General features: G+C 41.1%; 1 protein-coding gene across 5 annotated transcripts; it reads right to left on the bottom strand.

Annotated features, from left to right (window-relative positions):
• Positions 1-137: 137 nt before the first annotated feature.
• On the bottom strand, positions 138-21,677 carry atp10d (ATPase phospholipid transporting 10D). Of its 5 annotated transcripts, none has more exons than XM_084682644.1 (23): positions 21,370-21,677; positions 19,642-20,074; positions 19,036-19,230; positions 15,322-15,526; positions 15,016-15,101; positions 13,926-14,032; positions 12,630-12,761; positions 11,960-12,072; positions 10,467-10,719; positions 9,977-10,170; positions 9,676-9,852; positions 8,735-9,425; positions 7,593-7,690; positions 7,251-7,377; positions 6,756-6,940; positions 6,302-6,557; positions 5,938-6,014; positions 5,076-5,201; positions 4,774-4,974; positions 4,595-4,675; positions 4,271-4,375; positions 3,777-3,964; positions 138-1,476 (listed from the first exon to the last, which is right to left on the bottom strand). In XM_084682644.1, exons 2-23 carry the CDS (start codon positions 19,929-19,931, stop codon positions 1,242-1,244), a joined length of 4,122 nt encoding a protein of 1,373 aa, XP_084538770.1. In that variant the 5' UTR covers positions 19,932-20,074; positions 21,370-21,677; the 3' UTR covers positions 138-1,241. The 5 variants fall into 5 exon arrangements, with proteins under 5 accessions (XP_084538770.1, XP_084538796.1, XP_084538789.1 ...); XM_084682670.1 differs by having other exon boundaries at positions 8,735-9,317; XM_084682663.1 differs by having other exon boundaries at positions 10,467-10,683.
• Between the last annotated feature and the right edge of the window lie 417 nt (positions 21,678-22,094).

Raw genomic sequence — 22,094 nt, 5'->3', positions numbered from 1 at the left:
TAGTAGATTTAGAAACTGTTTAATGTCATCACACCACTGTCAACTTGACAATACTGTTCTTGTACAGATGTTTTTTTCTTTCAGCATAGTGCACATAAAATGCATAATAGTACAGTTCAGCAAATTTAGATGCAATATTGTGGAAAAAAAATTGAAAGCTATATTCATGACAACTTGTACAGCAAGTAAAAACATTGTACACATTTCAACAAATGTAAACACTTTGCAAACAATGCAACATGTTCATAACTGTGCAAATTAAATGTATAAGAAGACCCCCTCCCCAGTCTGTTAGAATATCTTTCATAAATGGCCTATGGAGTTAACACAGCTCTTTATGGAGTTGTATTTCTTCATGTCATACCAGTCAATACAAGTGTCAGTGTTTTCCCCAATTATATTACAATTTGGACACCCGATTACATCTGAATACAGTAAAAACAAATGACAAATTTCATAAAAATGTATTGCTTTAAGTGATCCTTTGTAACTTCAGTATAATTAACAGCATCTGTGATTATTTATGATTTAACAGGCACCAGTAACTGTCTTTAAGCCCAGCAGTGGAGAATTCCATGAACAGCCAACTGCAGGAAGTGACTGGGAGAAGGTGGAGTGCTATTATGTTGCTTCCATGGCCAGCCACAGATTATTTCAAACGAGTTAAATTCAACACAAATTTTTACACAGCAACCAATCTGGAGAGAAAAAAAAAACTCGGTACTTAACAAAATATTCAGATATTGCATGAGTGTCTCTGTTGAGCTTCTCTGAGTTAGCCTCTACATGTTCTCCCACACTCACAAGCCTCTCATCCCAGCTGGCATCCAAGGCCTTGTACCTAAGCCTTTGGTAACTGGTACCCATCCAAGGCCTTGTACCTAAGCCTTTGGTAACTGGTACCCATCCAAGGCCTTGTACCTAAGCCTTTGGTAACTGGTACCCACCCAAGGCCTTGTACCTAAGCCTTTGGTAACTGGTACCCACCCAAGGCCTTGTACCCAAGCCTTTGATAACTGGTACCCAAAACTGATTAGAGAATATCCGATACAGTGCAGCTTAAGGGACCTTTTTGAGACAGGGGAGAAGAGGAGAAGGGAGGTTTGAGACATGGACACATTGAAACACAGTATATAATCAATGTGCTTTCACAGTGAGAACAAACAGAACAATCTTAGAGAAAGGACAATTTTAATGTCTGAAATGTAGAGGCTTTGCACTCCTTGCCAAAGGCAAATACATCAAGAGACAACTGGCCCAGTATTTGTGTTGCACTCTTGAAGATCCTGGGTAATGAGTTCCGCATCAGGGTTCTGAAGGACCAGGTCGTCCACATGAAGGCGTCTGGCCTCGGCCTGGGTGTGGTTCCAGTGCTGCATCCTTTTCCAGTATTCTTCTGGGTTCAGTTTGTCCATCTGAGCAGCAGCCAGTGCACTGGAGGGAGTTATTGTGTTGTGCAAGGCATGGAACAACATTCTAAAGCAGAGAGGGAGAACAAACCAGTAAGAAACATGGAGATATTCAATTGCTCACTCACTTTGGGAAGTTCAAAAGAAATACAGCCACCTGCTAACCAGCACTCCATTAACACCAGGGGCCTCATGTATAAGGGATTGCGCAGCTTTCATACCAGAAGATGGCGTACGGCCAAAACTCAAAAAGTACCTACGCACAGAAATATTCACATGTATAAAACCGGTCGTACGCCAGATCCTGCGCACCTTTCCTTTATAAATCACAATCAACGTGAAATTGACTGCACGTGAACGAGCCACTGACCCCGCCTTGCCTCCTCCCATAAATTAATATGCAGATGGACTATAAATGCGCTCCTGAGGTCATTTATTTATCTGAATTACCGTATTTCTTCGAATAAACGCCTTCCTCGAAGAAACGCCGGACCAAAAATGAACGTTAAACGCTGCACCGTTTATTCGAAGAAATACGGGGACTGTGAGATCGAGGTTCTGACAGAGGTGGAGGCGAGAAAATGTGTCCTGTTTGGCGGCCTGTCATCGGGTATTAGTGACAAAAGAAAGTCGGCAGAGTGGAAAACTGTCACTATTTGCGCCCTTACTTGTTTTTAACCTGCAACACTTTGAGATTTAGCTAAATATAAAGTGCATTACAAATCAAATTATCATTATTATTATAGGGCCATCAATGCTGTGGGTTCAGAGAACTGGCCCATGACAGAAATTTAGAAGAAATGGTCCGATATAAAACTTTAAATGAAGAAACGAGTGGTGGCGCATCGTAACAGCATGGCAGCTATAGGGTTAGCGTGACATGCATTTCCTGAGTGATTTTGTTGTTCGTTTGACAGCCTCAAGTTTAACAGAAGTTATTAATTGGTGGCGGATTAAACAGAAGGCTATATAGCATTTCCCGTTTTGGCATTTTGATGTGATCATCCACATTAATGATCAAACTTTTATTTTTATGTATTTTGAATAGTCAACGTCCTAAACGTAGTAGTGGAAACTTTATTTTGTAATGTTTGGTGAGTTTCAGCACTTTTCAGTTAGAATTTGCCATGTTACAGAGCCAGACAAGACTTTGCGGACGGTCCGCACATTCTCACGTCTGCTCAAAAGTTTCTGTGACGGCCCGCACATTCTCACGTCAAGTAAATCTTTATACATCACAAAGTGTGTGTGAAAACCAGCGTACGCAAGCTTTTCGTGCGTACGCAACGTTTATAAATGAGGCCCCAGATGTGTATAGTCATTTGACCGCAGTGGGGGAAAGACCAAAAAAAATACAGGACCCTCCTTTAATGACTTTTTCTCCATTTGGGAGTTTTATAACCCAGTATCCTTACATTTTCAAAATCCCACAAGGATGAGTTAGTTTAAAGCAATGTTGCACCTATTTCTGTGAAACTGCTGCCAACCTCACATTAGGCAATTATTTTCCTGCCTTCCAAGTTTGTGATTCTCTTTTCTCTCAGCAGATGTCACAAAAGGCTCCCTCCCTCACACAAGTTTTCTGTCATTCAGATGTGTACAGGATTCAGGCTATATTTGAAGCAAAGCTTATGTATAGCATGTATAAATACCATTTAACAATTATTTTATTGAATAAACTATGACACACATTTTTGTTTCATATGGGCTACATGTTGTGCGGTATGCTCAATTGTCAAATAATGTCATTACATTATTTTTGCACGGCAACAATAGGATAATTTACAATGGTATAAAGCATATATGTTTTGTAAAGCAGATAAACACAATCATCTGGGGGCAAGTGACAGGTGAAAAGCTGACAGGTAATAAAAGGAGATGCGGGGATGAATGGGCACTGTTTTCACCACAGTGTTTCTGAGAGCTATAAATTAGCCCACAGTGTAGTTAAGCAGTTCAAGTTAAAACTGGCAGATGACAAACTAAAAGTACTTTGGTAAGTGTCATTTTTTAATAGGTATTACAGGGGGAAAAATGAATGAATTTGATGACTGGTCATGGATTTGGGACATTCTATTATTAAATATTGGAGAAGATATTTGTTTTTGTATCAGAGATATTGTAAAGAATTTTGAAAAACATTCTTGCTTTTTACATGCCTGGTGGGAACATAGGCCCAACTGTTTACAGTGTAAAATAAATTGAAATATGTGGTCAAAAATTCTGGGTAGCCTCTGATGTGCATCAGACAGGTGCTCTGGAATGCGGCCATGCCTAGTTTGTCCTGCTGGGTGTTTGTATTACCCTCACCAGGTAATAACCCTGCCTAACCCTGGTATATGTGTGTGAGAGAAGTGAGTGTCATACCTTGGTAGCAGTGCAAGGACTGTGGTGAGGGTGCACACAGCATAAAAAAGGGGTTGGGACATTTGCAGCGTTTCGACTCCCAGGGGGTTGGTTGGTGGACTGCATGTCACACACAGGCAGCTAAAGACCAAGGTGAAGCCGAAATAGAAGAGACCACTGCCCAATAGCACCACCCCATGTAACCATGTCTGGGGAAAGAGCAAATATGAAAACAGTTCTGAAACAAAACAAACACTAAATGCACACACAAAATACCAGGTTAGCAGACACACAGAATGGTAAGACATTGTGCAGTAAATAAATCTTGAAAGATATGAGTAGGAAATACTTGTTTGTCTCACAGCCACATCCAAACAACAAACCTCACAAACACCTATAACAGGAATAGGCCCACTACACATCTCCCAGGTGCCTCCAAGTCTTTTTGTCAAATTCACTCATTAGCAAAGAATTGTCTTGTAACATAATTTAATTTGAGTAAGTTTGTGTATTACCAGTGTGTGGCTCTCGAGTACTTGATGCAGCAAGATGATGAGGAGGGCAGAGGCATTGATGGGAGATCCAAAGGAAAGGATGTCTACATCTGACCCTGAATATGCCTGTCCAAAAACAACACATCATAACCAGGCTAGAGGTTTAGTTTTTTGTAAGTGTTTTCTATATTTAAAGAGATTACAAATATCATGGCTTAAAGACCCATAGCCATGTACCGTCTTAGAGCATATATTTTTGCTTATTTGGAAAAGTGATAAAAGTCCTAAACACAAGTCCAGATACCTTACTAATAGAAACGTTCCCTTCAATGTCAATCTACTTACAAAGTAAGGCACAAAGAAGCAAACAAGGCTTTGGTAGAAAGCATCCAGGATTGTGAGCCAGAAGGTAGAAGACTGGTAGGCCTAGAGAGAAACAACATTCATACAGAAACATATTCAATGGACAAATGTTTTATGTTACTCACATTTTATGTTGATGTTATTTTCACTTTAATACACACCATGGAATTATTTCCCAACTTGTAAAGTTGTGGTAACTTGATGAGGGTGCTGGCAGTCACATCCCTGTCCAGGATGCCGTACAGCAGTGGAGGGGCTGAGGTGAAGAGGAGGTTGAAGAAGATGAGGACCCAGGAGTTGGTCATGACACTTCCAGAAAAGCCGCAGAAGAATTGGTAGTAGAACAGCAAGTTGACGTACATCTAGACAAGAGTGGAGGGAAAAATATGAGAGAAAGTGTCATACCTACGGCAGATCTTCATGATGGTCCTAAATCCTGGACAGACTGAAAGGGAAAACTTACCACATTCTTATAGAAGAAGTAAAGGACCATGTTGGCCAGGCGTGTGTAGCACCAGTGGCCATGAACCAGCATCAGTTTACGAAGGTGCTTGAACCTGGAGATCGCAAAGTCACTGGACATAACAGCCTGGAAGGCGAGAAGGTGAAGTATTTCAGTAAGAGACAGTGAGAAAATAATAAATTATGTTGGTAAATTCATGTCGGGTTACAAGAAAAATATCAACAGAGCAGGGCGTGTTGAAAAAGCTGTATTACAAAGTTAGGTGCATCTAGGCTACATAGCCTAGTTCTTTAGCCTGACGTTGTCATACTCATAATTCTAGTCAGAATACGAGTCTGAAAACTCTCCGTTGGGCTTTGAGTACGGAGCGTGTTTCAACCGAACTCGTAAAACAAATACCTCTACGCTCAATTGGATAGACCTACAATCAGAGAAACGTAATATGTTTTTTGTTGAAAACAAATTCAACCCAATTGCTTTTTGGTGACGTTGTTGATTACGTTACTGTTGATCATCTGTCCATCATCGTATAAAGCCCGCCCAGACAATTTCATTGGTCCGTCCCGATTCTGGGTTTTCTGTAGTTGTCCCCCAATACGAGACCCTCCAGACCCAACTTCCCGAACAATTTTTTTTGTGGGCGGGAGAAGTTGGGCTGGCAGCCAGGCTACTAGTTCTTGACAAGTTGCTTAATTCGCATTACTTAGAATAACTTCATAATGGGTTTATGGGAGTTTCCAGAAATAAATTATAGCACATAACATTTAACTATTTTTTTTTTTGAACTTTTAAACTGATTGGTTAATAATCAGCCCACCATCACAAGGAGGAATGTACCTGCATATTATCCCTATCTCTGTACCTGCATGCCCTCCTGGCCAGATATTCCAACACCCACATCTGCCACCTGGATCATGCTGACATCATTGGCTCCATCACCTGGTTAAGAAAAGGATCCACTTGAATCTATCTAAACACCCAGTCTAGTTGTAATATGAGCTTCCAGTTCTTAAGACACGAGGAAGCAGACTTTACCAGATCAAAGCAAAGATACAACTAAAATATCTGTAGATAGATCAGGGTAGATAATCCAGTTTCTTAAACACAAGAGATCACAATGATAAATCAAGGCAAAAAAGAAAGTGTTAAGTATACAAACAATTGTTATACTGTACCTCCTGTAATATGTACCTATGGCTAGGCCCTGTACCCCCTATAATATTTACCTATGGCTAGGGTCATGACACCCAGCTGGTCCCTCACAAGTTGTACCACCTGACTCTTCTGCAAGGGGGTGGAGCGGCAACAGATGACAGCCTTGCAATGCCTACTGAGTTCCAGGAATTCCTCTTTTAGCTTGCCCTGCAGAACCAAATCTAGAGTGTACCCATTGATGACCAATGTGAAGCCAGTCGCCTCTGATGTCAGCTGATTGTGTTCAACCTCCGCAAGCAATTCTTGAAACAAGGCCTCACATGCCTCCTGGAAAATATTTAGTGATAGATTAAATTAATTAGTTAACAGTCAAATATGTATATTCATTACTATGGCTTCAATACCATTACAGGGGGAGGGATGATAATGCACTTCCCTTTTAGGTTTAACTAAAAATCTTTATTGCCATATACAGTAGAGTAACTATTTGAATGGGATGAATTTTTTCACACTTTCCAAACTTACTTTACTACCACAGTTAGCTATCAGCAGTTGGTCGCTGGGCCTCAACAGTTTGCAGGCGCAAGCAATATTTATAGCAGTCTCTTGTTTGTCCCCTGTGAGGACCCATATTCTGACCCCTGCCTTCTGAAGTGCCTCAATGGTCTCTGGGACCTCTTCCTGGAGTCTGTCCACAATTCCAGTTGCCCCTGGATACAGAAAGAATACATTACATTTTTACATTTAGCAGACACTCTTATCCAGAGCAATTTACAGTAAGTACAGGGACATTCCCTGTGCCTTGCCCAAGGACACAACATCATTTGGCACAGCCGGGAATCGATCTGGCAACCTTCAGATTACTGGTATTACAGATCACCTGACTGAATAAGCACACTCAACCATCTGCATGTCCATCTGTATATCTTCTCCAAAGACCAATATTGGATAACAGTTTCAACATGTCAGTACAATAATCAATATACTGATCCAATGCAATTAGAAACAAGTAGTATCTACCCAAAAGTGTGAGTTTGCATTCCAGTCTCTGGGCAGATTCCAGTAATAGTTCCTCTCTGTTCTCTATGCTAGTCTCTGCAAAACGCTGATGCTTTAACCAATTATCATACTCCTCTTCCTCCAGAACCTAATGAAAAAATGCTCTGGTTATCTTTTCAGTACATTTGATACACGTTCAATGAATTTTTTTACAAATCCACACACCATCCAACATGTTAACATTCTTATTAGGAAAAAAAATGAATAAAATCTGTTTCTGACAAAGCACATTTTATGCTAAATGATCCTTTGAGAAGTGTCACCAGAAACAGCTAACTATTTTAAGCATTAAATTGTTGTCACCCTTTTTGCAATGCAGAGTGTGCGGAGTCCTTCTCTTGCATAGCTGTCCAGGTGCTTTTGAGTTTGATCTCTGATGTGGCCCTGATTGCTGTCTGCATCTGCACGAGAGATGGAAGAGGGTGACATGAAGGTGGCACTGGGATAGAGGATCAAATATCCTATTAGGTCCGGGAAATAAGAATGCTGTTAGACTATCCCTGCTATGGAAGTAAAAAGTTGTAAACTCATGGCAACACCAATTTGTATAATACGAATTATATGTATAATAAAAAATAAAAAAGGTGAAATAAGTTAAGTGGTAACACACAATATGAAGAATTTGTAAAGAAGTAGGTAGGTTACTTTATATTTTATAAAACTATTTAATACGATAAAAGATGACAAAATCAAATGTAAACATTATGCTATGCATTGATACAGTTTAGAAAATTAATTTTGGATTAATAGGTTCATCAAGGTGTTGAATGAACCTGGATTTACATACTTACATGCTATAAATTGTTAACTGGACCTTAATGATGGTTACATTTACATTACATTTTATCATTTAGCAGACGCTTTTATCCAGAGCGACTTAGAGTAAGTACCAAGTAGGGTGAAGTGCCTTGCCCAAGGACACAACGTCATTTGGCAAGGCCGAGAATCGAACCAGCGACCTTCTGACTACTAGACCATTTCCCTAACTACTCAGCCACCTGACTCTTAAGTATTTTAATAGTAACAAACCAATTGTAAAGTGGTTAACCAAGAAATGTTTTAAATATGTATCAAGATTTTTTTATATATATATATATTATATATTTTTTTACAAATGCTCCATTTTGTTTAGTTATTATAGTGTTACCGTTGTTGAATATGAGTATATTTGAATGTATGCGAGTGTATATGAATGTACACAATTAACACACTTTCTTTGACAAAAAGTTATTTAAAGCTCAGTAATCTTCTGTCAGCTAGTAGTCGAACTAACCCTTACCCTAACCACACTCACACCAGGATGGAATTGATGTCATTTATCATTCTTATATTTCTTATTTGTCGGCAATTGTTTTTGTTCAATGTTATTTAGGAAGCTATCAGCTCAAGTTACTACAATAAAACAAGCTATTTAACAGCAACACAATCCACTACATTACATTCACCTGTAGTCAACTCAGCCAGGTCCATGATGACAGAGTCAGCTCCTTTAGTATAGACCACTACCTGGCCTGTGAGTGGGTGCTGGACCACCACTGACATCCTCTTGCGTGTGGAATCAAAGGGCAGGATGTGGAGCAGATGCACATCTAAACTACCCACCCCCGGCAGCTCCACCAGGAGGCGCTCTAGAGAGCGTCCCTGCAGGGTACAGCGGTAGGCTCTGGCAGCGTGCACCAGCGCAGCCTCATCCGGACTCTCGGCCTCGTACACTAAAGTGTTGTCATCAACGCCATGCTCTTTGGGTTGATTTTGACCTTCGGTGCAGCCTTCCAGACTGTCCCTTCCCTCTCCCCGGTTTACCAACAAGTCATTGTACACCATTGATAATTCCTGTTCACCTTCCTTGGTCTCTTTGTTCCCATCACCTTCCTCCTCCTCCTCCTCCTCTCCAGAGGCTCTATCCACCCCTGGCTTGTGTCCCAGTAGGTCTGGCTCCTGATCTGGGTTGCTGTCTTCTCTTGGAGTGGACCCAGCCTTGCCCCTGGCAAACAGCCTGCTGGCCAGGCCGCGGGGGCTACCTGAGGCCTGGGGAGATGAGGCAGTAGAAAAGTGGGAACGACCAAAGCGCTGAAACATGAGCTTGATGTCCTCCAGAGATGTGAGTGGGGTGTGGGATATTTCAGGTACCCGCACCTGTGAATAGATTCTCATTACAAATGACATAAATTCTACTGTGAGAAAACAGCAGTTTGAAATATTCTGGCAGTCCCCAAGGCGCAGGGGGAAGGGGGGGGATTAGAAGACTGTAGCTATTATAAACTGTATGTGGATCATTACAGACTGGACCACAATTGAGTTCAAGCAGAATATCAATGGTTAGGGTTTAGGTAGCTCTTTAACATCTTTAGCACAAACATGTATTTTCTTGCATAGCTTTACTCACCATATGGCGTGGTTGAGTGGGAGAAGACACCACAACAGTGTTGCAGATAGCCAGAGCCAGGAAGAAATCCACGATGTAGGTGAGCTCTTGGCTGGGGGATGAGCCATCTCTCAGGGGGGACACGGACAGGCAGTTAAGCTTCTGAACGAGCAGAGGGTCTGGGATCACATCTTTTGCCTGAGTCACAAAGAGTCAGAATAAAGTGTCCACTCAATATTGTGTCTTACTATTTCAAAACCTACCGCTAAAGGTTCATCCACACAGAGAAAGAAATAACATGATGTATGCGAGAGAGACTGACCATACGACTACTGAAGGCACTGTGGCAGGGCATGGTGGGGCTGGGGGGCTGGTCCATACCCTCCTCTTCAGCGTGGCCTGTGATCTTGCAGCTGAGAGAGCGCCGGCTCAGAGACTTTGCACTGCTGCAGGACTTCAGAGTGAGCAAGTGGCCCACCTCACCCTCTTCTGGCTCATACAACTCCAATCTCTTTGCTGGCAGAGATGGAGGGGAGGAGCAGAGATGAGGGGGGCAGAGATGATGGGGAAGAATAGAGATGGGGGGGCAGAGATGGATGTGGGGTGAGCAGTTATGGAGGTAGGGGGAGAGGGGCAGAGATTAGGTGGGGGAGGCAGAGAAACAAAGAGGAAAACAGTCAACAACAAAATCAACAGCTCACCTCAACATAAAGCAAAGCCCTCCGTCTTGAAATGCATTTTCAAATCAAATATTGTACAATGTCAGTAAGGTAAGAAAGTTTCAGTAAAAAAATAGTCCTCTTGTATCTCACCATTTTCTTCATGGGGGTACTCTACTCCAAAGATGGTGCAACGGCGGAACACCATCTTGTTCTCAGTCAGCGTTCCAGTCTTATCAGAGAACACATACTGGACCTGTCCCAAGTCCTCTGTGATGTTCAGGGCTCGGCACTGGATTCTTGAGTCCAGATGGTCATTGTAGAAATCCATGTCATTCTGGATGAAGAAAACCTGGCCCAGTTTGACAATCTCAATGGACACATACAATGAGATGGGGATCAGCACCTGTCATTAAGGAAATGGGACATGTATGTATTCATTAAGCAGACGCTTTTATCCAGTGATGTATAGTGGGGGTTTTGAACCTGCAAGCTCTTGATGTACAGTCTAATGCTCCACTGAGCTATACCCTAAAACCCTTCCCCTTCTAACTTACTTCCAATGAACGATGTGTTGTATTTTGTAAGTCTTTAAAATGCAGCAATGTGTGTTGTGAACTATCCAAGGAATATTGACAAATTGTTTTATTTAAATTAGGGCTGTCAAAGTTAACGCAATCTCACTTTAACATGATTTTTTTAAATAGTGTAGTTAATGCAGGTTTCTTTTTGACCCTGGGAATCACCTGTCCTCATAAGACTTCGACTGAATGATAATGAATGACGGAGAGAGGGATTTTAAATGGGAAATTTCATTTTAAAAAGTTGCCGGACGGCTCGGTTGACAAAACCAAGGTTGTTTGTATTGATTGTCAGGCTGAGTTAAGTTATCACCGGCTGGAGTACTTCTAGGCAATGTTAGACAAAAATCAATGCACGCGTCAACCTCCGGGTCTCATATGGTACTGATGTGGCAGGTGTTGCCAAGTACTTGCGGGCAAGGCAGGCTAACTTGTTGTGTGCCCCAGCATGTTTGGACCACCACTAAGGGACAATCCTCCATGCTGTTGACAGGCTTGGCTCTATAGATTTTTCAATACAGTCCTCCTCCTCATCAGATTCAGAATTACAAATAGCTAAGAGAGCTGCTTTCTTTTGTGGAGGTTCAGACGTTGCTGTTTGCACTGGTTGCTGTGGGGGCATCTGTGGGGGGGGGGTCAGATGGCTGAGTGGTTAGGGAATTGGGCTATTAATCAGAAGGTTCCTGGTTCGATTACCGGCCATGCGAAATTATGTTGTGTGCTTGGGCAAGGCATTTCACCCTACTTGCCTCGGGGAAATGTCCCTGTACTTACTGTAAATCACTCTGTATAAGAGTGTCTGCTAAATGACTAGATGTAAATGTAATGTAAATCTCCTCCTTCAGAATGCCAGCAAGCAATGCCCACACCTTATTTACAGTTTTTAAGTACACCCTTTTAATGTTATTTCACCAAAACATATTTTATTGGGGTAAAATGTGAACATATTAAATAAATGTAATACATTTATGATTAATCACAATTAATCATATGAAATAATGCGATTAATCGCGATAACATATTTTAATCGATTGACAGCCCTAATTTAAATATAATTTGTACTACCTGTAGCACTATAATCAATGTCCAGAAGAGGTAAAAACCAGCCAAGGCTGGAGAGGTATGGTCAGGGATCAAGTAAGGAGAATCCTTCAAGTTTTGGAGCCAAAGACCATGACCTGAAGGCACAAGAGTGTTCTTTTAACAATCTACTGAAGTCCAAACAATTAAATAAACAAAGAGCCTGAGTAGGCTGCCAAACTCCTGTAAATTAATGAGTGTGTATGAATGCAGATGCATGGCCACACATTACAGGATACAGTGGTTAAAAGTAGAGGAAAAAACATTGTTGTGCAATTGACTTTGTACTTTAAGTTAACTCTAACCCAGTAAAACAGACCACGTATGTTTGTTCCCACACAGGGATATCCTTGCTTGGTGTGGAAAATCCCCGCACACGTCAGTACACGACAAAGTCATTTCCTTCTGTCAAGACCTAAACAAATCTTTTTTTGTATACAATCTCAATAAAGCTATCTGGTTATTGGTGACTAAGTTATCATTTGTAGGATATTGCTGGTAATGTTCACAAGGGGAAGACTGGTAGCCCCTGTAAAACAACAGTGTGTTTGTCCACATGTGTGGTCAAGTGGCATGACCCAGCATGAAGCCATTGTGCTGGATAGATAAAACTGCATTTGTCACAAAATTATCAGATACATTTTGAGATACGTACCTACAGCCCCAGTTACGCACATAACAATGAGGAGCAGGACACACCACATCACATCCACATTAAGTCTCCGCTCCAGTTTACTACGCTTGTACCGCGGGCCGCTGTTATTCATCATGGCTTTAGTCTCGTGCCCTGTTTGGAAACATAACGTAAAACAATACCTAGTAAAGGACCTACTGAGTTTGCGAGCATTGGCAACGTAGCTGATGATTGCAAGTGATAGTGTGAACATGCTTTGACCCATCTCATTAAACTAAATTGCTTTACCTGCGCAAAAAAAAACAACAAAAAAAAACGCCATAATGTCAAACAATTGTGGTTTACCAATTACGACATAAATGTTACAGGCCTAGTTACACTAACATTAATAGCACCTCAAAAAGACATTTCATGTTAAAAGAAGATAATGCAGACATAATGCACCCAAAAATATGTTAAAGACACAAAAAAAACATTTCCTTTAGCAGCAAATCAGGTCAGATTTAATAGTTTAAATTCCCTGACTGACCAAACAAGTTTGTTCTGTAATGATTTTAGTAATAACAAAGCAAACAGGAAGTAGGGGAGGTGTAAACCGGTATATGATCGTACAGATGAGCAATAGGTCATTGGTGTTACACACACCTTAGCAACTACCTGGAGTTGATGGTATCAACTTTGCATTGGAACCAGGTCACACATACCAAAAAAAACAAAAGGAGCCCTAACCACCTCCATACACACTCAAACAGACCCTGCTTTTTGCCATAAACAATAAACAGACCAGGGGCTGTTCCATAAAACGCGCTAAGAAAAGTGAGGATTAAAGTTGAAAACCTGACTTGACTGAACCTAACAAATCAGTAGGGGCTAACAAGGTCGAATTATAGTTCTAGATCCATTCAATTTCACGCAATCAGACTTATTCAAGACAGGTTCTTGTACTGTAGTCAAGATATTTGCTCGGCATGCTGTTCATAACCAGCCCAAGAGGTCGAATATGGATCAAATCAATCACAGTACAGAGAGAGCAGCAATGTTCCCGGCCACGTGAAAAAATGGGTCAAAAAACAGAATCAGACATACAAGTTTAGATACAATATTACACAACCATTTACGTAGCTATTATCATTCTATTGGGATATTTTAGATAGATTTTATGTCGCATAAGCCTAAACGTTTAATATCAAGCCATGGTATGATCGTGTAAAAAGGCACTTTCACATTAAATACACTACATATGAATGGTAAACCAATTTACACAACTGTAGACAACAGGTAAACCAGAGAGTATGATGGATAATTATATGACCTTACCTGCATAGACCACAATGCCAACCACAGTCTCTGTATTGCGAATGGTGCAGCTTCGCAGGAGAAGGTTGCTATTGTGCAAGCCCACCCGAGCCTTATTAGGCAGCTCCCTTTGGAACAACAAAGTCAGCTACTAAACATCAAACAGAATTCCATCAAATGTAAGTAAAACACACCTTGCTTGGGTTTTTAGTAACAACAAACTGAACTGTTTTTGTAAACATTGTTCTTGTTAGTATCAATGAGTACACAGCTCCAGAAGTATAGCTTTAGTTGGATGTTAATTAATGTTGTGGATTATTGATTAATGGGGCAGAGTGAAAGGCTTGTGTGGTACATAGGGAAAAAGGAGAAGGCCTACAGTCTTAAACTGTAGTAAGAACAGTACAGAAAGGAATGCTGTTGAAGGAGAAAGGGAGGCTGGGGTGAAAGAGTGTTATCTAGGACTGTTGTGGATTGTATGGACTCTAAAGGAGTTGCTGTGAGGCTAAGAGTGAATAACATCGGTTCAGTGACAGAGAAACATGGAAGCTTTTGAGGGTTAGCAACTGGGAAGACTTGAATCTGGGATCAATGAAGCCCCATAAGGAGGGAATAGGAGGCGAGAGTGTCAGGTCAAGGTGACTTAACCAGGAAAGTGGTGAGAGAAGGATGTGGGTCTCCTTAAGGAGGACGTGGGTTGATCAGGAAGTATAGGGTGAACTTGGGTCTCAGGACAAATGGGAACAGAGAGGGGAGGTTCTGACGGGACATTAGAGATAGTGAGTGTGCATGCATGTTGGGGCTATCAAGGACAGGATGGCCTTAGCCAAAACATGGGAAAAACCTTCTAAAGGGTTGTGAAATCGCAGTGTGCAGGGCGGGGGATTTTCCTCAATTAGACAATATAGGGGGATGTCCAAGATATGTGATTGCTTTTTTCTGTCTTATTGTACTGGTGCCGCATTGCTGAGTAAACACATCAAGCTCCCTTGATTTTGAAAGAAATCCTTTTAAAACTAATTCTACAACACTAACATACAGGCAGCAGTGCCACACATAATTTCAACACTATCACAGGTACAATATGTTACGTAGGGTACAAGAGCCTCACATGTAACCTCGGAACCTGCCAAGGTTGTTGTTGGGAATTTCACACTCGATACGGCTGTTGAAACTCTCTGGAGCCAACTTGGATCCCTACAAACAAAAAGTCAACAGTGCATTGCTACAACTGCACTTTGCAATGCCTTCTCATCCCGAACCCTTCAGGTGTTCCAGTTTACTGTGTCATATACTTCATACACACTTTACTCTACAAAGATGAATGACATGTCATTTGTTGGTCTAGATAAGGGTCCACATTGATTCCACTGAAAAACAACACTGAATTGATGTTGATATTAAAATGCCATCACACCTGTTGCAGGAGATCTCTGACCACCTGCCTTTGCTTAAGGTTTGTCTCCCCGTCCAGGTTAGCAGTCTCGATGTAGCACACCCCATGGGGATCCGATGAGTATAGGAGCAGCATGTCAGCAGGGATGATCTCGTTACAAGACAGATGGACAAAGTCACCCACACGAACATCCTGCCATCGTTGGTCTACATATGCCTGTTTCCTCCTTAAGCACAAAAAAAACAACATTGAGTACATGTAACCAACAGTTCAGGCAAAGGCATTTAGCAATCCAGCAAATGCAATAGGTATTAGGGGACGGGGACAAAATGGATTCACATTTGAATTGCGATTCAGTCTTCTAGCAATTCACAAATGTAAAAAATAATAATATTTTTTTATAAAAAAAGAAAAAATCAATTTTTTATTGCTTCGTGACCCCACCCACCGATTCGAATTGTGAGGGACCAAAAGATTCCCACCCCTAATAGGTATAGTTTAATTCTTTAGTCCATGCACATTTGAGGCTAGTGGTATCTGGCTATGAGAGGACAGCATGAATAACAATGTTCTTCTCTAAGGAGGTCCTTACAGACGTCGGAGCTTGATAATCTGGAGAATTGCATAGGCATGCTACAACCTGTGTTTACATCAAGATTAAATAAAGATGGGAACCGTTTTGCTACATGTTTAATTCTTGAATGAAATAACCTAATAAACTCAATCCAGAAAACCCAATACTATTTAGAATTGAGACCGTATGCATGCAAAAGTGTTTTATCCACATCTTGGCGTAATTGTGCATTGTGACAGATGAGGGTTAATCTTTTCTGCATGATCATGTATGCATAGGTATTGTGTCTGTGATAGTCCGTGTACATACAAGGCGACATACGAGCTGTGGAGGGGATTTGATGCTGCATTACATTGGAATGGCACAGATGTAAAACTTCAGAGCTTTTCAAAATGTAGGCGTAACAAACTAGGCTAGGACACAGATACCATAAATATGAAATACAGTGAACCAGATGCAGAAGGTATGTGCAAGTATTTCATAAACCAACCCCTAATGTTTCTCATGTTAGGGAGGGAAGGACTCAATTACATGAACGTTAACACAAACATTTTTCTGACAGTCAATACACACTTGAAAGCTTTACACCACACAGAGTGAATACAACAGCTAGTTAATTATTCAACCTTTCCTGGGAATGACTGAGAGCCAAAAAGTATTGTAAAACACATGACTAAGAAGAATAAATGTACATAGACCCAGGACAATTTACTTTCCATAATGATTTTCTACAATGACATATTAATGAAAGAGTGAATAGTCTAAGGTTTTCAATACAATGACAAGTTACTGCGCCAACTTACTGTGCCAAGTCAACATGTACATATACACAACTAGAAACTGCCACAACTCATTATGAGAGGGGCTATCACTAGGGCAATACCATAACTTTATTTCCAAAAGCCTGCTGGCAAATTATCTTGAGTCCCCTCCTATACTCATAAAACAAGAACAAAAGATAAACCTACGTCAGACACATTGGCAACGCACAGCCAGAGAGAGAATTTCTTTCAATGGACAAAACCAAGTAGACACAAACATGGGTGAATAGGCATAACTATTTAGCACAATGAAAATATTACAATCCAAAAAAAAAGGGCACTACCCACTTTAAATTCCGCTGCCTTCAATATAGCCTTAGTATACACACTATTGTAGACACACAAATTCACCAGCGAACTGTAACTAACAGTTACAGTAACTAACCCTAACCCTAACCTGTAACATAGTATCCACAAATAGAGGTGTGACATTGTTCAGCCAAATGCCACACATATTCCTCCCTATAGGAAATTATTGTCAGCATTTGACACACAAATATTCAAGAAAAAAATGCTGTTTCAGAATGTGTACCTGCTGTAAACGTCACAGATGAGTCCATTGATTATATTGTCTGACTTGAGTCTTCGGTAGTCTTCAAAGAGGTCCTTCATCGCATTAGCCGCCAACACCAAGACAATGGGAATCACACTGATTTCTGCCTGGAAGGCATTGACCACAGGCACAAAGTTCAAAGCCGCTAAGAAAATGAAATAAATGTTGGCAAATCTGTGAAGTTGCTCAAACAGATTCTTAGGGATGAAGGAGAACAGAGAGTACTTGGTGGTTGAGATTTTGTTGTCGCTGTAGGACTCAAGGAGTTCCTTCAGTTCTTTGTCCTCTGTACAGGAAGCAACAACTGTCCTCCTCCTCATCCCCAGTCCATATTTGGGGGAAGACCAGGGGAAGAGTTTTAATTTGTTCATTGGTCCAGAAAACCAGTATGTTCAGTATATGTGCCTGTTTGTGTCTTCACGGTTATGTTGTTGGTAGGAGGTTGTTACCGACCACTACAGTTTGTTGTAATTCAACCCTTGTATTCCTCTGTAGGCCACTCCAAGCTTTACTTCCAAGATACATGTTGATTTTCTTCTAGCGTCTTAGTCCATTTTGATGTTCAGTTGCCAAATTAATCCCAGTAGAATAAATCATCCTTAAGTCGTAGTGCTTCGAAGAACTCTTCTCTAGCGCTACATCTAGTTACATTAGAGACAGAATGTGAAGCCACTCCTTTGAATGGTCACACTCCCTCAAGTCATAAACAAACTTGAACTTTACAACTTCCTTCAAAAACGTATTGCAACATTGAGGAGAGGCCAACCGGGATGGTCAATAAGAAGCTGGATATTTGCGCCACCATCCGTTTGGCTTGGTGGTTGGTGTTCTTGCATAAGATCTATAGGAGTACTACTGTAGTCCCATTATCTCCAAGCCCCTGCTAGTCCATTCCTGCGTAATGCCCAATAAGTGCTACCTACAGTTGACTAATCAATGACAAAGGCTTCGGCATTTATAGGACAGATCAAAGTCAAAACAAACTAAAATGTGACTTTGAACTAATTTCAAATATGTAATTTAATAACTGTAGACATTTGTAGTTTTGAATAGGGAACGTTGTGAGCAGTAGCGGACTGGCCATCGGGAGCACAGGGAGAATTCCCTGTAGGCCGAAACACTTCTGGGCTGGAGGGCCGCTTGCCTTTTTAAACTTTTTTTAACTACAAATAAAAATGTTGGCAGAAGATAGAGCCACACGGTTGGCCGGACCCCCTTTCCCTCAGGCCGGTTGGTCTATTTCAAATGAACGTCTATGTGGCCCTTAGCCCCGCCCCCTTTGTCTCGCTTACACACAACAGTGACACTGACAGATTGAAAGCTAGCTAGTAACGATGGAAAACCAGGCTAAGAAACGTAAGAGTGGGGCAAAAAAATTAAGAGATAAAGACATCACCTCAGACAAGGTTTTACTAATTGAAAAACTGCTATGTTTATTTTACATAGAGCTCAAAAACCTATTTTGCACTCAAATAAAAGCCCAAAAATGTTGCTCGAGCGCTGTGCACGCTCACATTTTGTGTGGAAATCCCGAACAAGCATCACATTAAATACAGAATGTGCATGCATTGGCAGGGCAGCTGTGTTGGCATATACGGGGGCCGGATCTGGTGGGCCGGTCTAGATCAAAGTCCAGGGCCAATTTTTACTCCCAGTCCGTCCCTGGTTGTGAGCGTATGCAATTTGTGGAAGAAAATCTGTATACTAGAAACTTATCATAGTGAATCAAATATTTACTATTTTCCTAGACAATTTCTTGATATAGACACAGCATTCATATAACTCACCCACTGTAGACGCTGACAATGTTGTTGTTGACCATCTTATCAAAGCGGTAGCGTCTGTAGTCCTCCAGGGCGTCTTTGAATGCGATGACAATAAGGACCACCGCCAGGGGGATCATGGTGATCTCCTTCTGAAAGGCCTCCACCACCGGTATCCAGTTCAGCATCACTAAGAACAGGAAGTACAGGTTTGCTGCCCTAAGACAGAAGACAGGGAGGAAGAGATCTTGGTATTGGACTTCTTCTCCTTTCATTTAGTTAATCTGTGAACATGACTGAGTACGTTAATGTGTCATTCGTTTTCAATGGGACTGCCAGGACAACCTCAATGTGGCAGTATGGATAGCAATCTGAGTTACTAATTAGCTGTATGTTTGGATTGTCAATGGTGTGCCACTGCCAACCAAACAATTACTAAGAAAATAGCAATAATATTACTATAAAATTGTACATTCTCCCATGATACAACTGCTGCTATGAAATAGGCAAGGACTGAAAATTGAGCTGACAAATCAAAAAGAATGTTTTGGCAAAAGATGCATTATTGGGTAGGTATGGTTGTTATATGCAATGACAATCTTGACAATATCAAACATAATTTCCTCGCACCTGTGGAACTGTTGGAACAAATTCATAGGAATAAAACTCAGCAAGTTGTACTTGGTAGTACGGATGCCGTTGCCCTTGCATCCCTTGGAAATTATTTTGTATTCCGACTGAAGAGGTCCGTGACGGGCAACAACCACTCTGCGTTTACCAGTGAAACGATTGTGTGTCAGCATGTGGGCTTCAGGAGAGCTCTTGGTCCGCACAGCTTCAGGGGAAGAGTACCAGCCTCGCCCAGAATCAGCAGAAACCAGCTGCTGCCAGCGGTGTCTGACCCAGTGGATCTGCTCCATTACCACAGTGAGCAGCTACAGGAGCAGCCGACACCAAGCACAGGGACTGGCAGGGGTGTATCTGTCTCCCCTGGCCTCCGCCTGCACGCTGGCAAGATGCTGCTCCGGTGCCCTGTGTTGCTCCTCACTGGTCCATCATCCTGCTGAGAAATAAATATGTTGGTACAAGAAGGAAGTACTGGAGTACAACACATAGATATCATCAGAACAACTATTCCTTATTTACTTCCTGTTTGTAGAGCCAGAGTCACTACATTTTAATTCACCATGTGAAAAGCCATGCTCCCATCTACACTAAGACCAATCTAATATTATTTAATCACTTCAAAATATAAACAACATGTAGTGTTTGTTCTATGTTTCATAATAAGTGATGCATGACAACCAGGACAACCAGAAAACACCTAAGGGGTTAACATGACTAACTAGTTTTCTAATAAAAGATAGATCCAGCTGTACGTTTAGTGACATCATTTACTTTTGTTGAAAGAAGTCTGAAAAATGAGCCTAAACAAAAGGTGAATTGAGAACTAGACTTTGCTTATCAGCCAGCAGTCATGAACAAAGGCTTTGTTGAAACAACAATATTAGTCTCTCTGTGTTCATACCAGGATCTTTCTAAAAGGAACATGTTACACATCACATGTTAAAAATAGGGATTTACATTATACACTTGTACCATAAATGTTCGGGCCATGTATAAAAACTAAAGCAAAACTGAAAAGACTAAGGCAGACAGTGACTAAGACAACTTCCTCGATTTTCCTTTTCTGCCCAGAACCCTTCTTATACTCATGAAAAAGAGGAACAGAATGTATTAATTTCTCCTGTGGAAGTAAATAATATTGGTTTATGTCACTATAAATACACAAATATTAAGCTATTAACAGAGACTTGTCAGAAGCCCAAACTCCCTTAAACACTTCGGCAACCTGGTACGATGTTGCGCTCATCTGATGTGTCTGTGCGCGTTGACATTCAACGCTTAATGAATTTGCTCAGCATTTACGAGGCAATCATAGACCCATGAGTGAATTGACAGACGCTCTTCAAAGTGCCAAGCAATTGTTTGCTGTAAAAGACAACATATGAGAACATTTAGCATCGGGGTTGCCCCGGAAATGTCAGGGAAGTAGCCTAGCTAAACGTAAATTGTTTAGAGTTAGACTAGCCTACACCTAGCTAAATAATGAACGTTGCACACTTTGTGTTTTACATGTGCAGCTACGTGTGGTTGCCCTTGCCATCTAGCTAGGAGTTTGTTTGACATGTCGAGTACTGTACTACAGATTCTACTCCTATAACGTATAGTTAGCTAGCCAACTAGCTGCGAAGCATCTCATAAAATCAGTCAGCAGCCAACTTACTCTTCTAATAAGAGAAGGCATATATGCTTTCTATAGTAGGCTATAGCCGGTCCAAACAAACAATAACATACCTTGCAGTATTTTTCCTGTGTTTAAGTCTTGAGAATGGTGAACGATCCAGAGCTGCCTCACCCGTTGCATCACCTGCAATAAAGCTAGCCAGCTAGCTAACTAACTACTGCACAGAGACACGACCAAAACGCACAAGGCGCTTGCGATGCATATGGTATCCAGCTAAAGTCGGATCCAGTACAACACTCACGAGCCTCTGTAGGTCATATGACATAGACTACCTTTTCACACTTTTTCTCATTATAACCTATATCCCATGTCTCCCGGAAGTTCCGGGAGTCTCCCGCATTTCAATAGCGGCACCCTGACGCCGAGATGACCGCAAATGCTATACAATCTCTACAATTTATCTTGTTTATTATGTTTACTGTATGCACCTGCCCACCAAAGTAAATTCCTTGTTTGTGACAACTTGCTTGGCGATTAAACACTATTCTGATTCTGATTCACAACTATTTAGGAATACATCACTGACAATAATATCGCTGTTCAAATTAAAAGCCCCAAGCAAAATGCCAGTTTAAGATGGTAGAATGTTGTTGAGAAGCAGTTTTTTTAGGCTATTTTACAAGATACATTTCACATCTTGATAGCAACCAATACATCTAAAGGTTTGATATAATATGATTTGATGTAATATGAAATTTGATGTAATATGAAATCAATCAGACATAGGCCTATATGTTGGAGTCGCAGGCCTGTAATAAACAGGTGAAATAATTAA

The sequence above is a fragment of the Hypomesus nipponensis genome, chromosome 3 (genome assembly GCF_054491055.1).
Source record: "Hypomesus nipponensis isolate SF chromosome 3, ASM5449105v1, whole genome shotgun sequence".
In the NCBI taxonomy this organism is placed as follows: Eukaryota; Metazoa; Chordata; class Actinopteri; order Osmeriformes; family Osmeridae; genus Hypomesus; species Hypomesus nipponensis.
This window is presented reverse-complemented; position numbering and strand designations above follow the sequence as displayed.

Excerpts from the sequence above, each read along its gene's own strand:
- atp10d (XM_084682644.1), bottom strand. The coding sequence starts at position 19,931 with ATGGAGCAGATCCACTGGGTCAGACACCGCTGGCAGCAGCTGGTTTCT. Across the intron at positions 10,720-11,959 it reads CATTGATTATAGTGCTACAG|GTGCTGATCCCCATCTCATT; the intron begins GTAGTACAAATT and ends CCTTAATGACAG. Across the intron at positions 5,202-5,937 it reads CTGGCCAGGAGGGCATGCAG|GCTGTTATGTCCAGTGACTT; the intron begins GTACAGAGATAG and ends CTCGCCTTCCAG.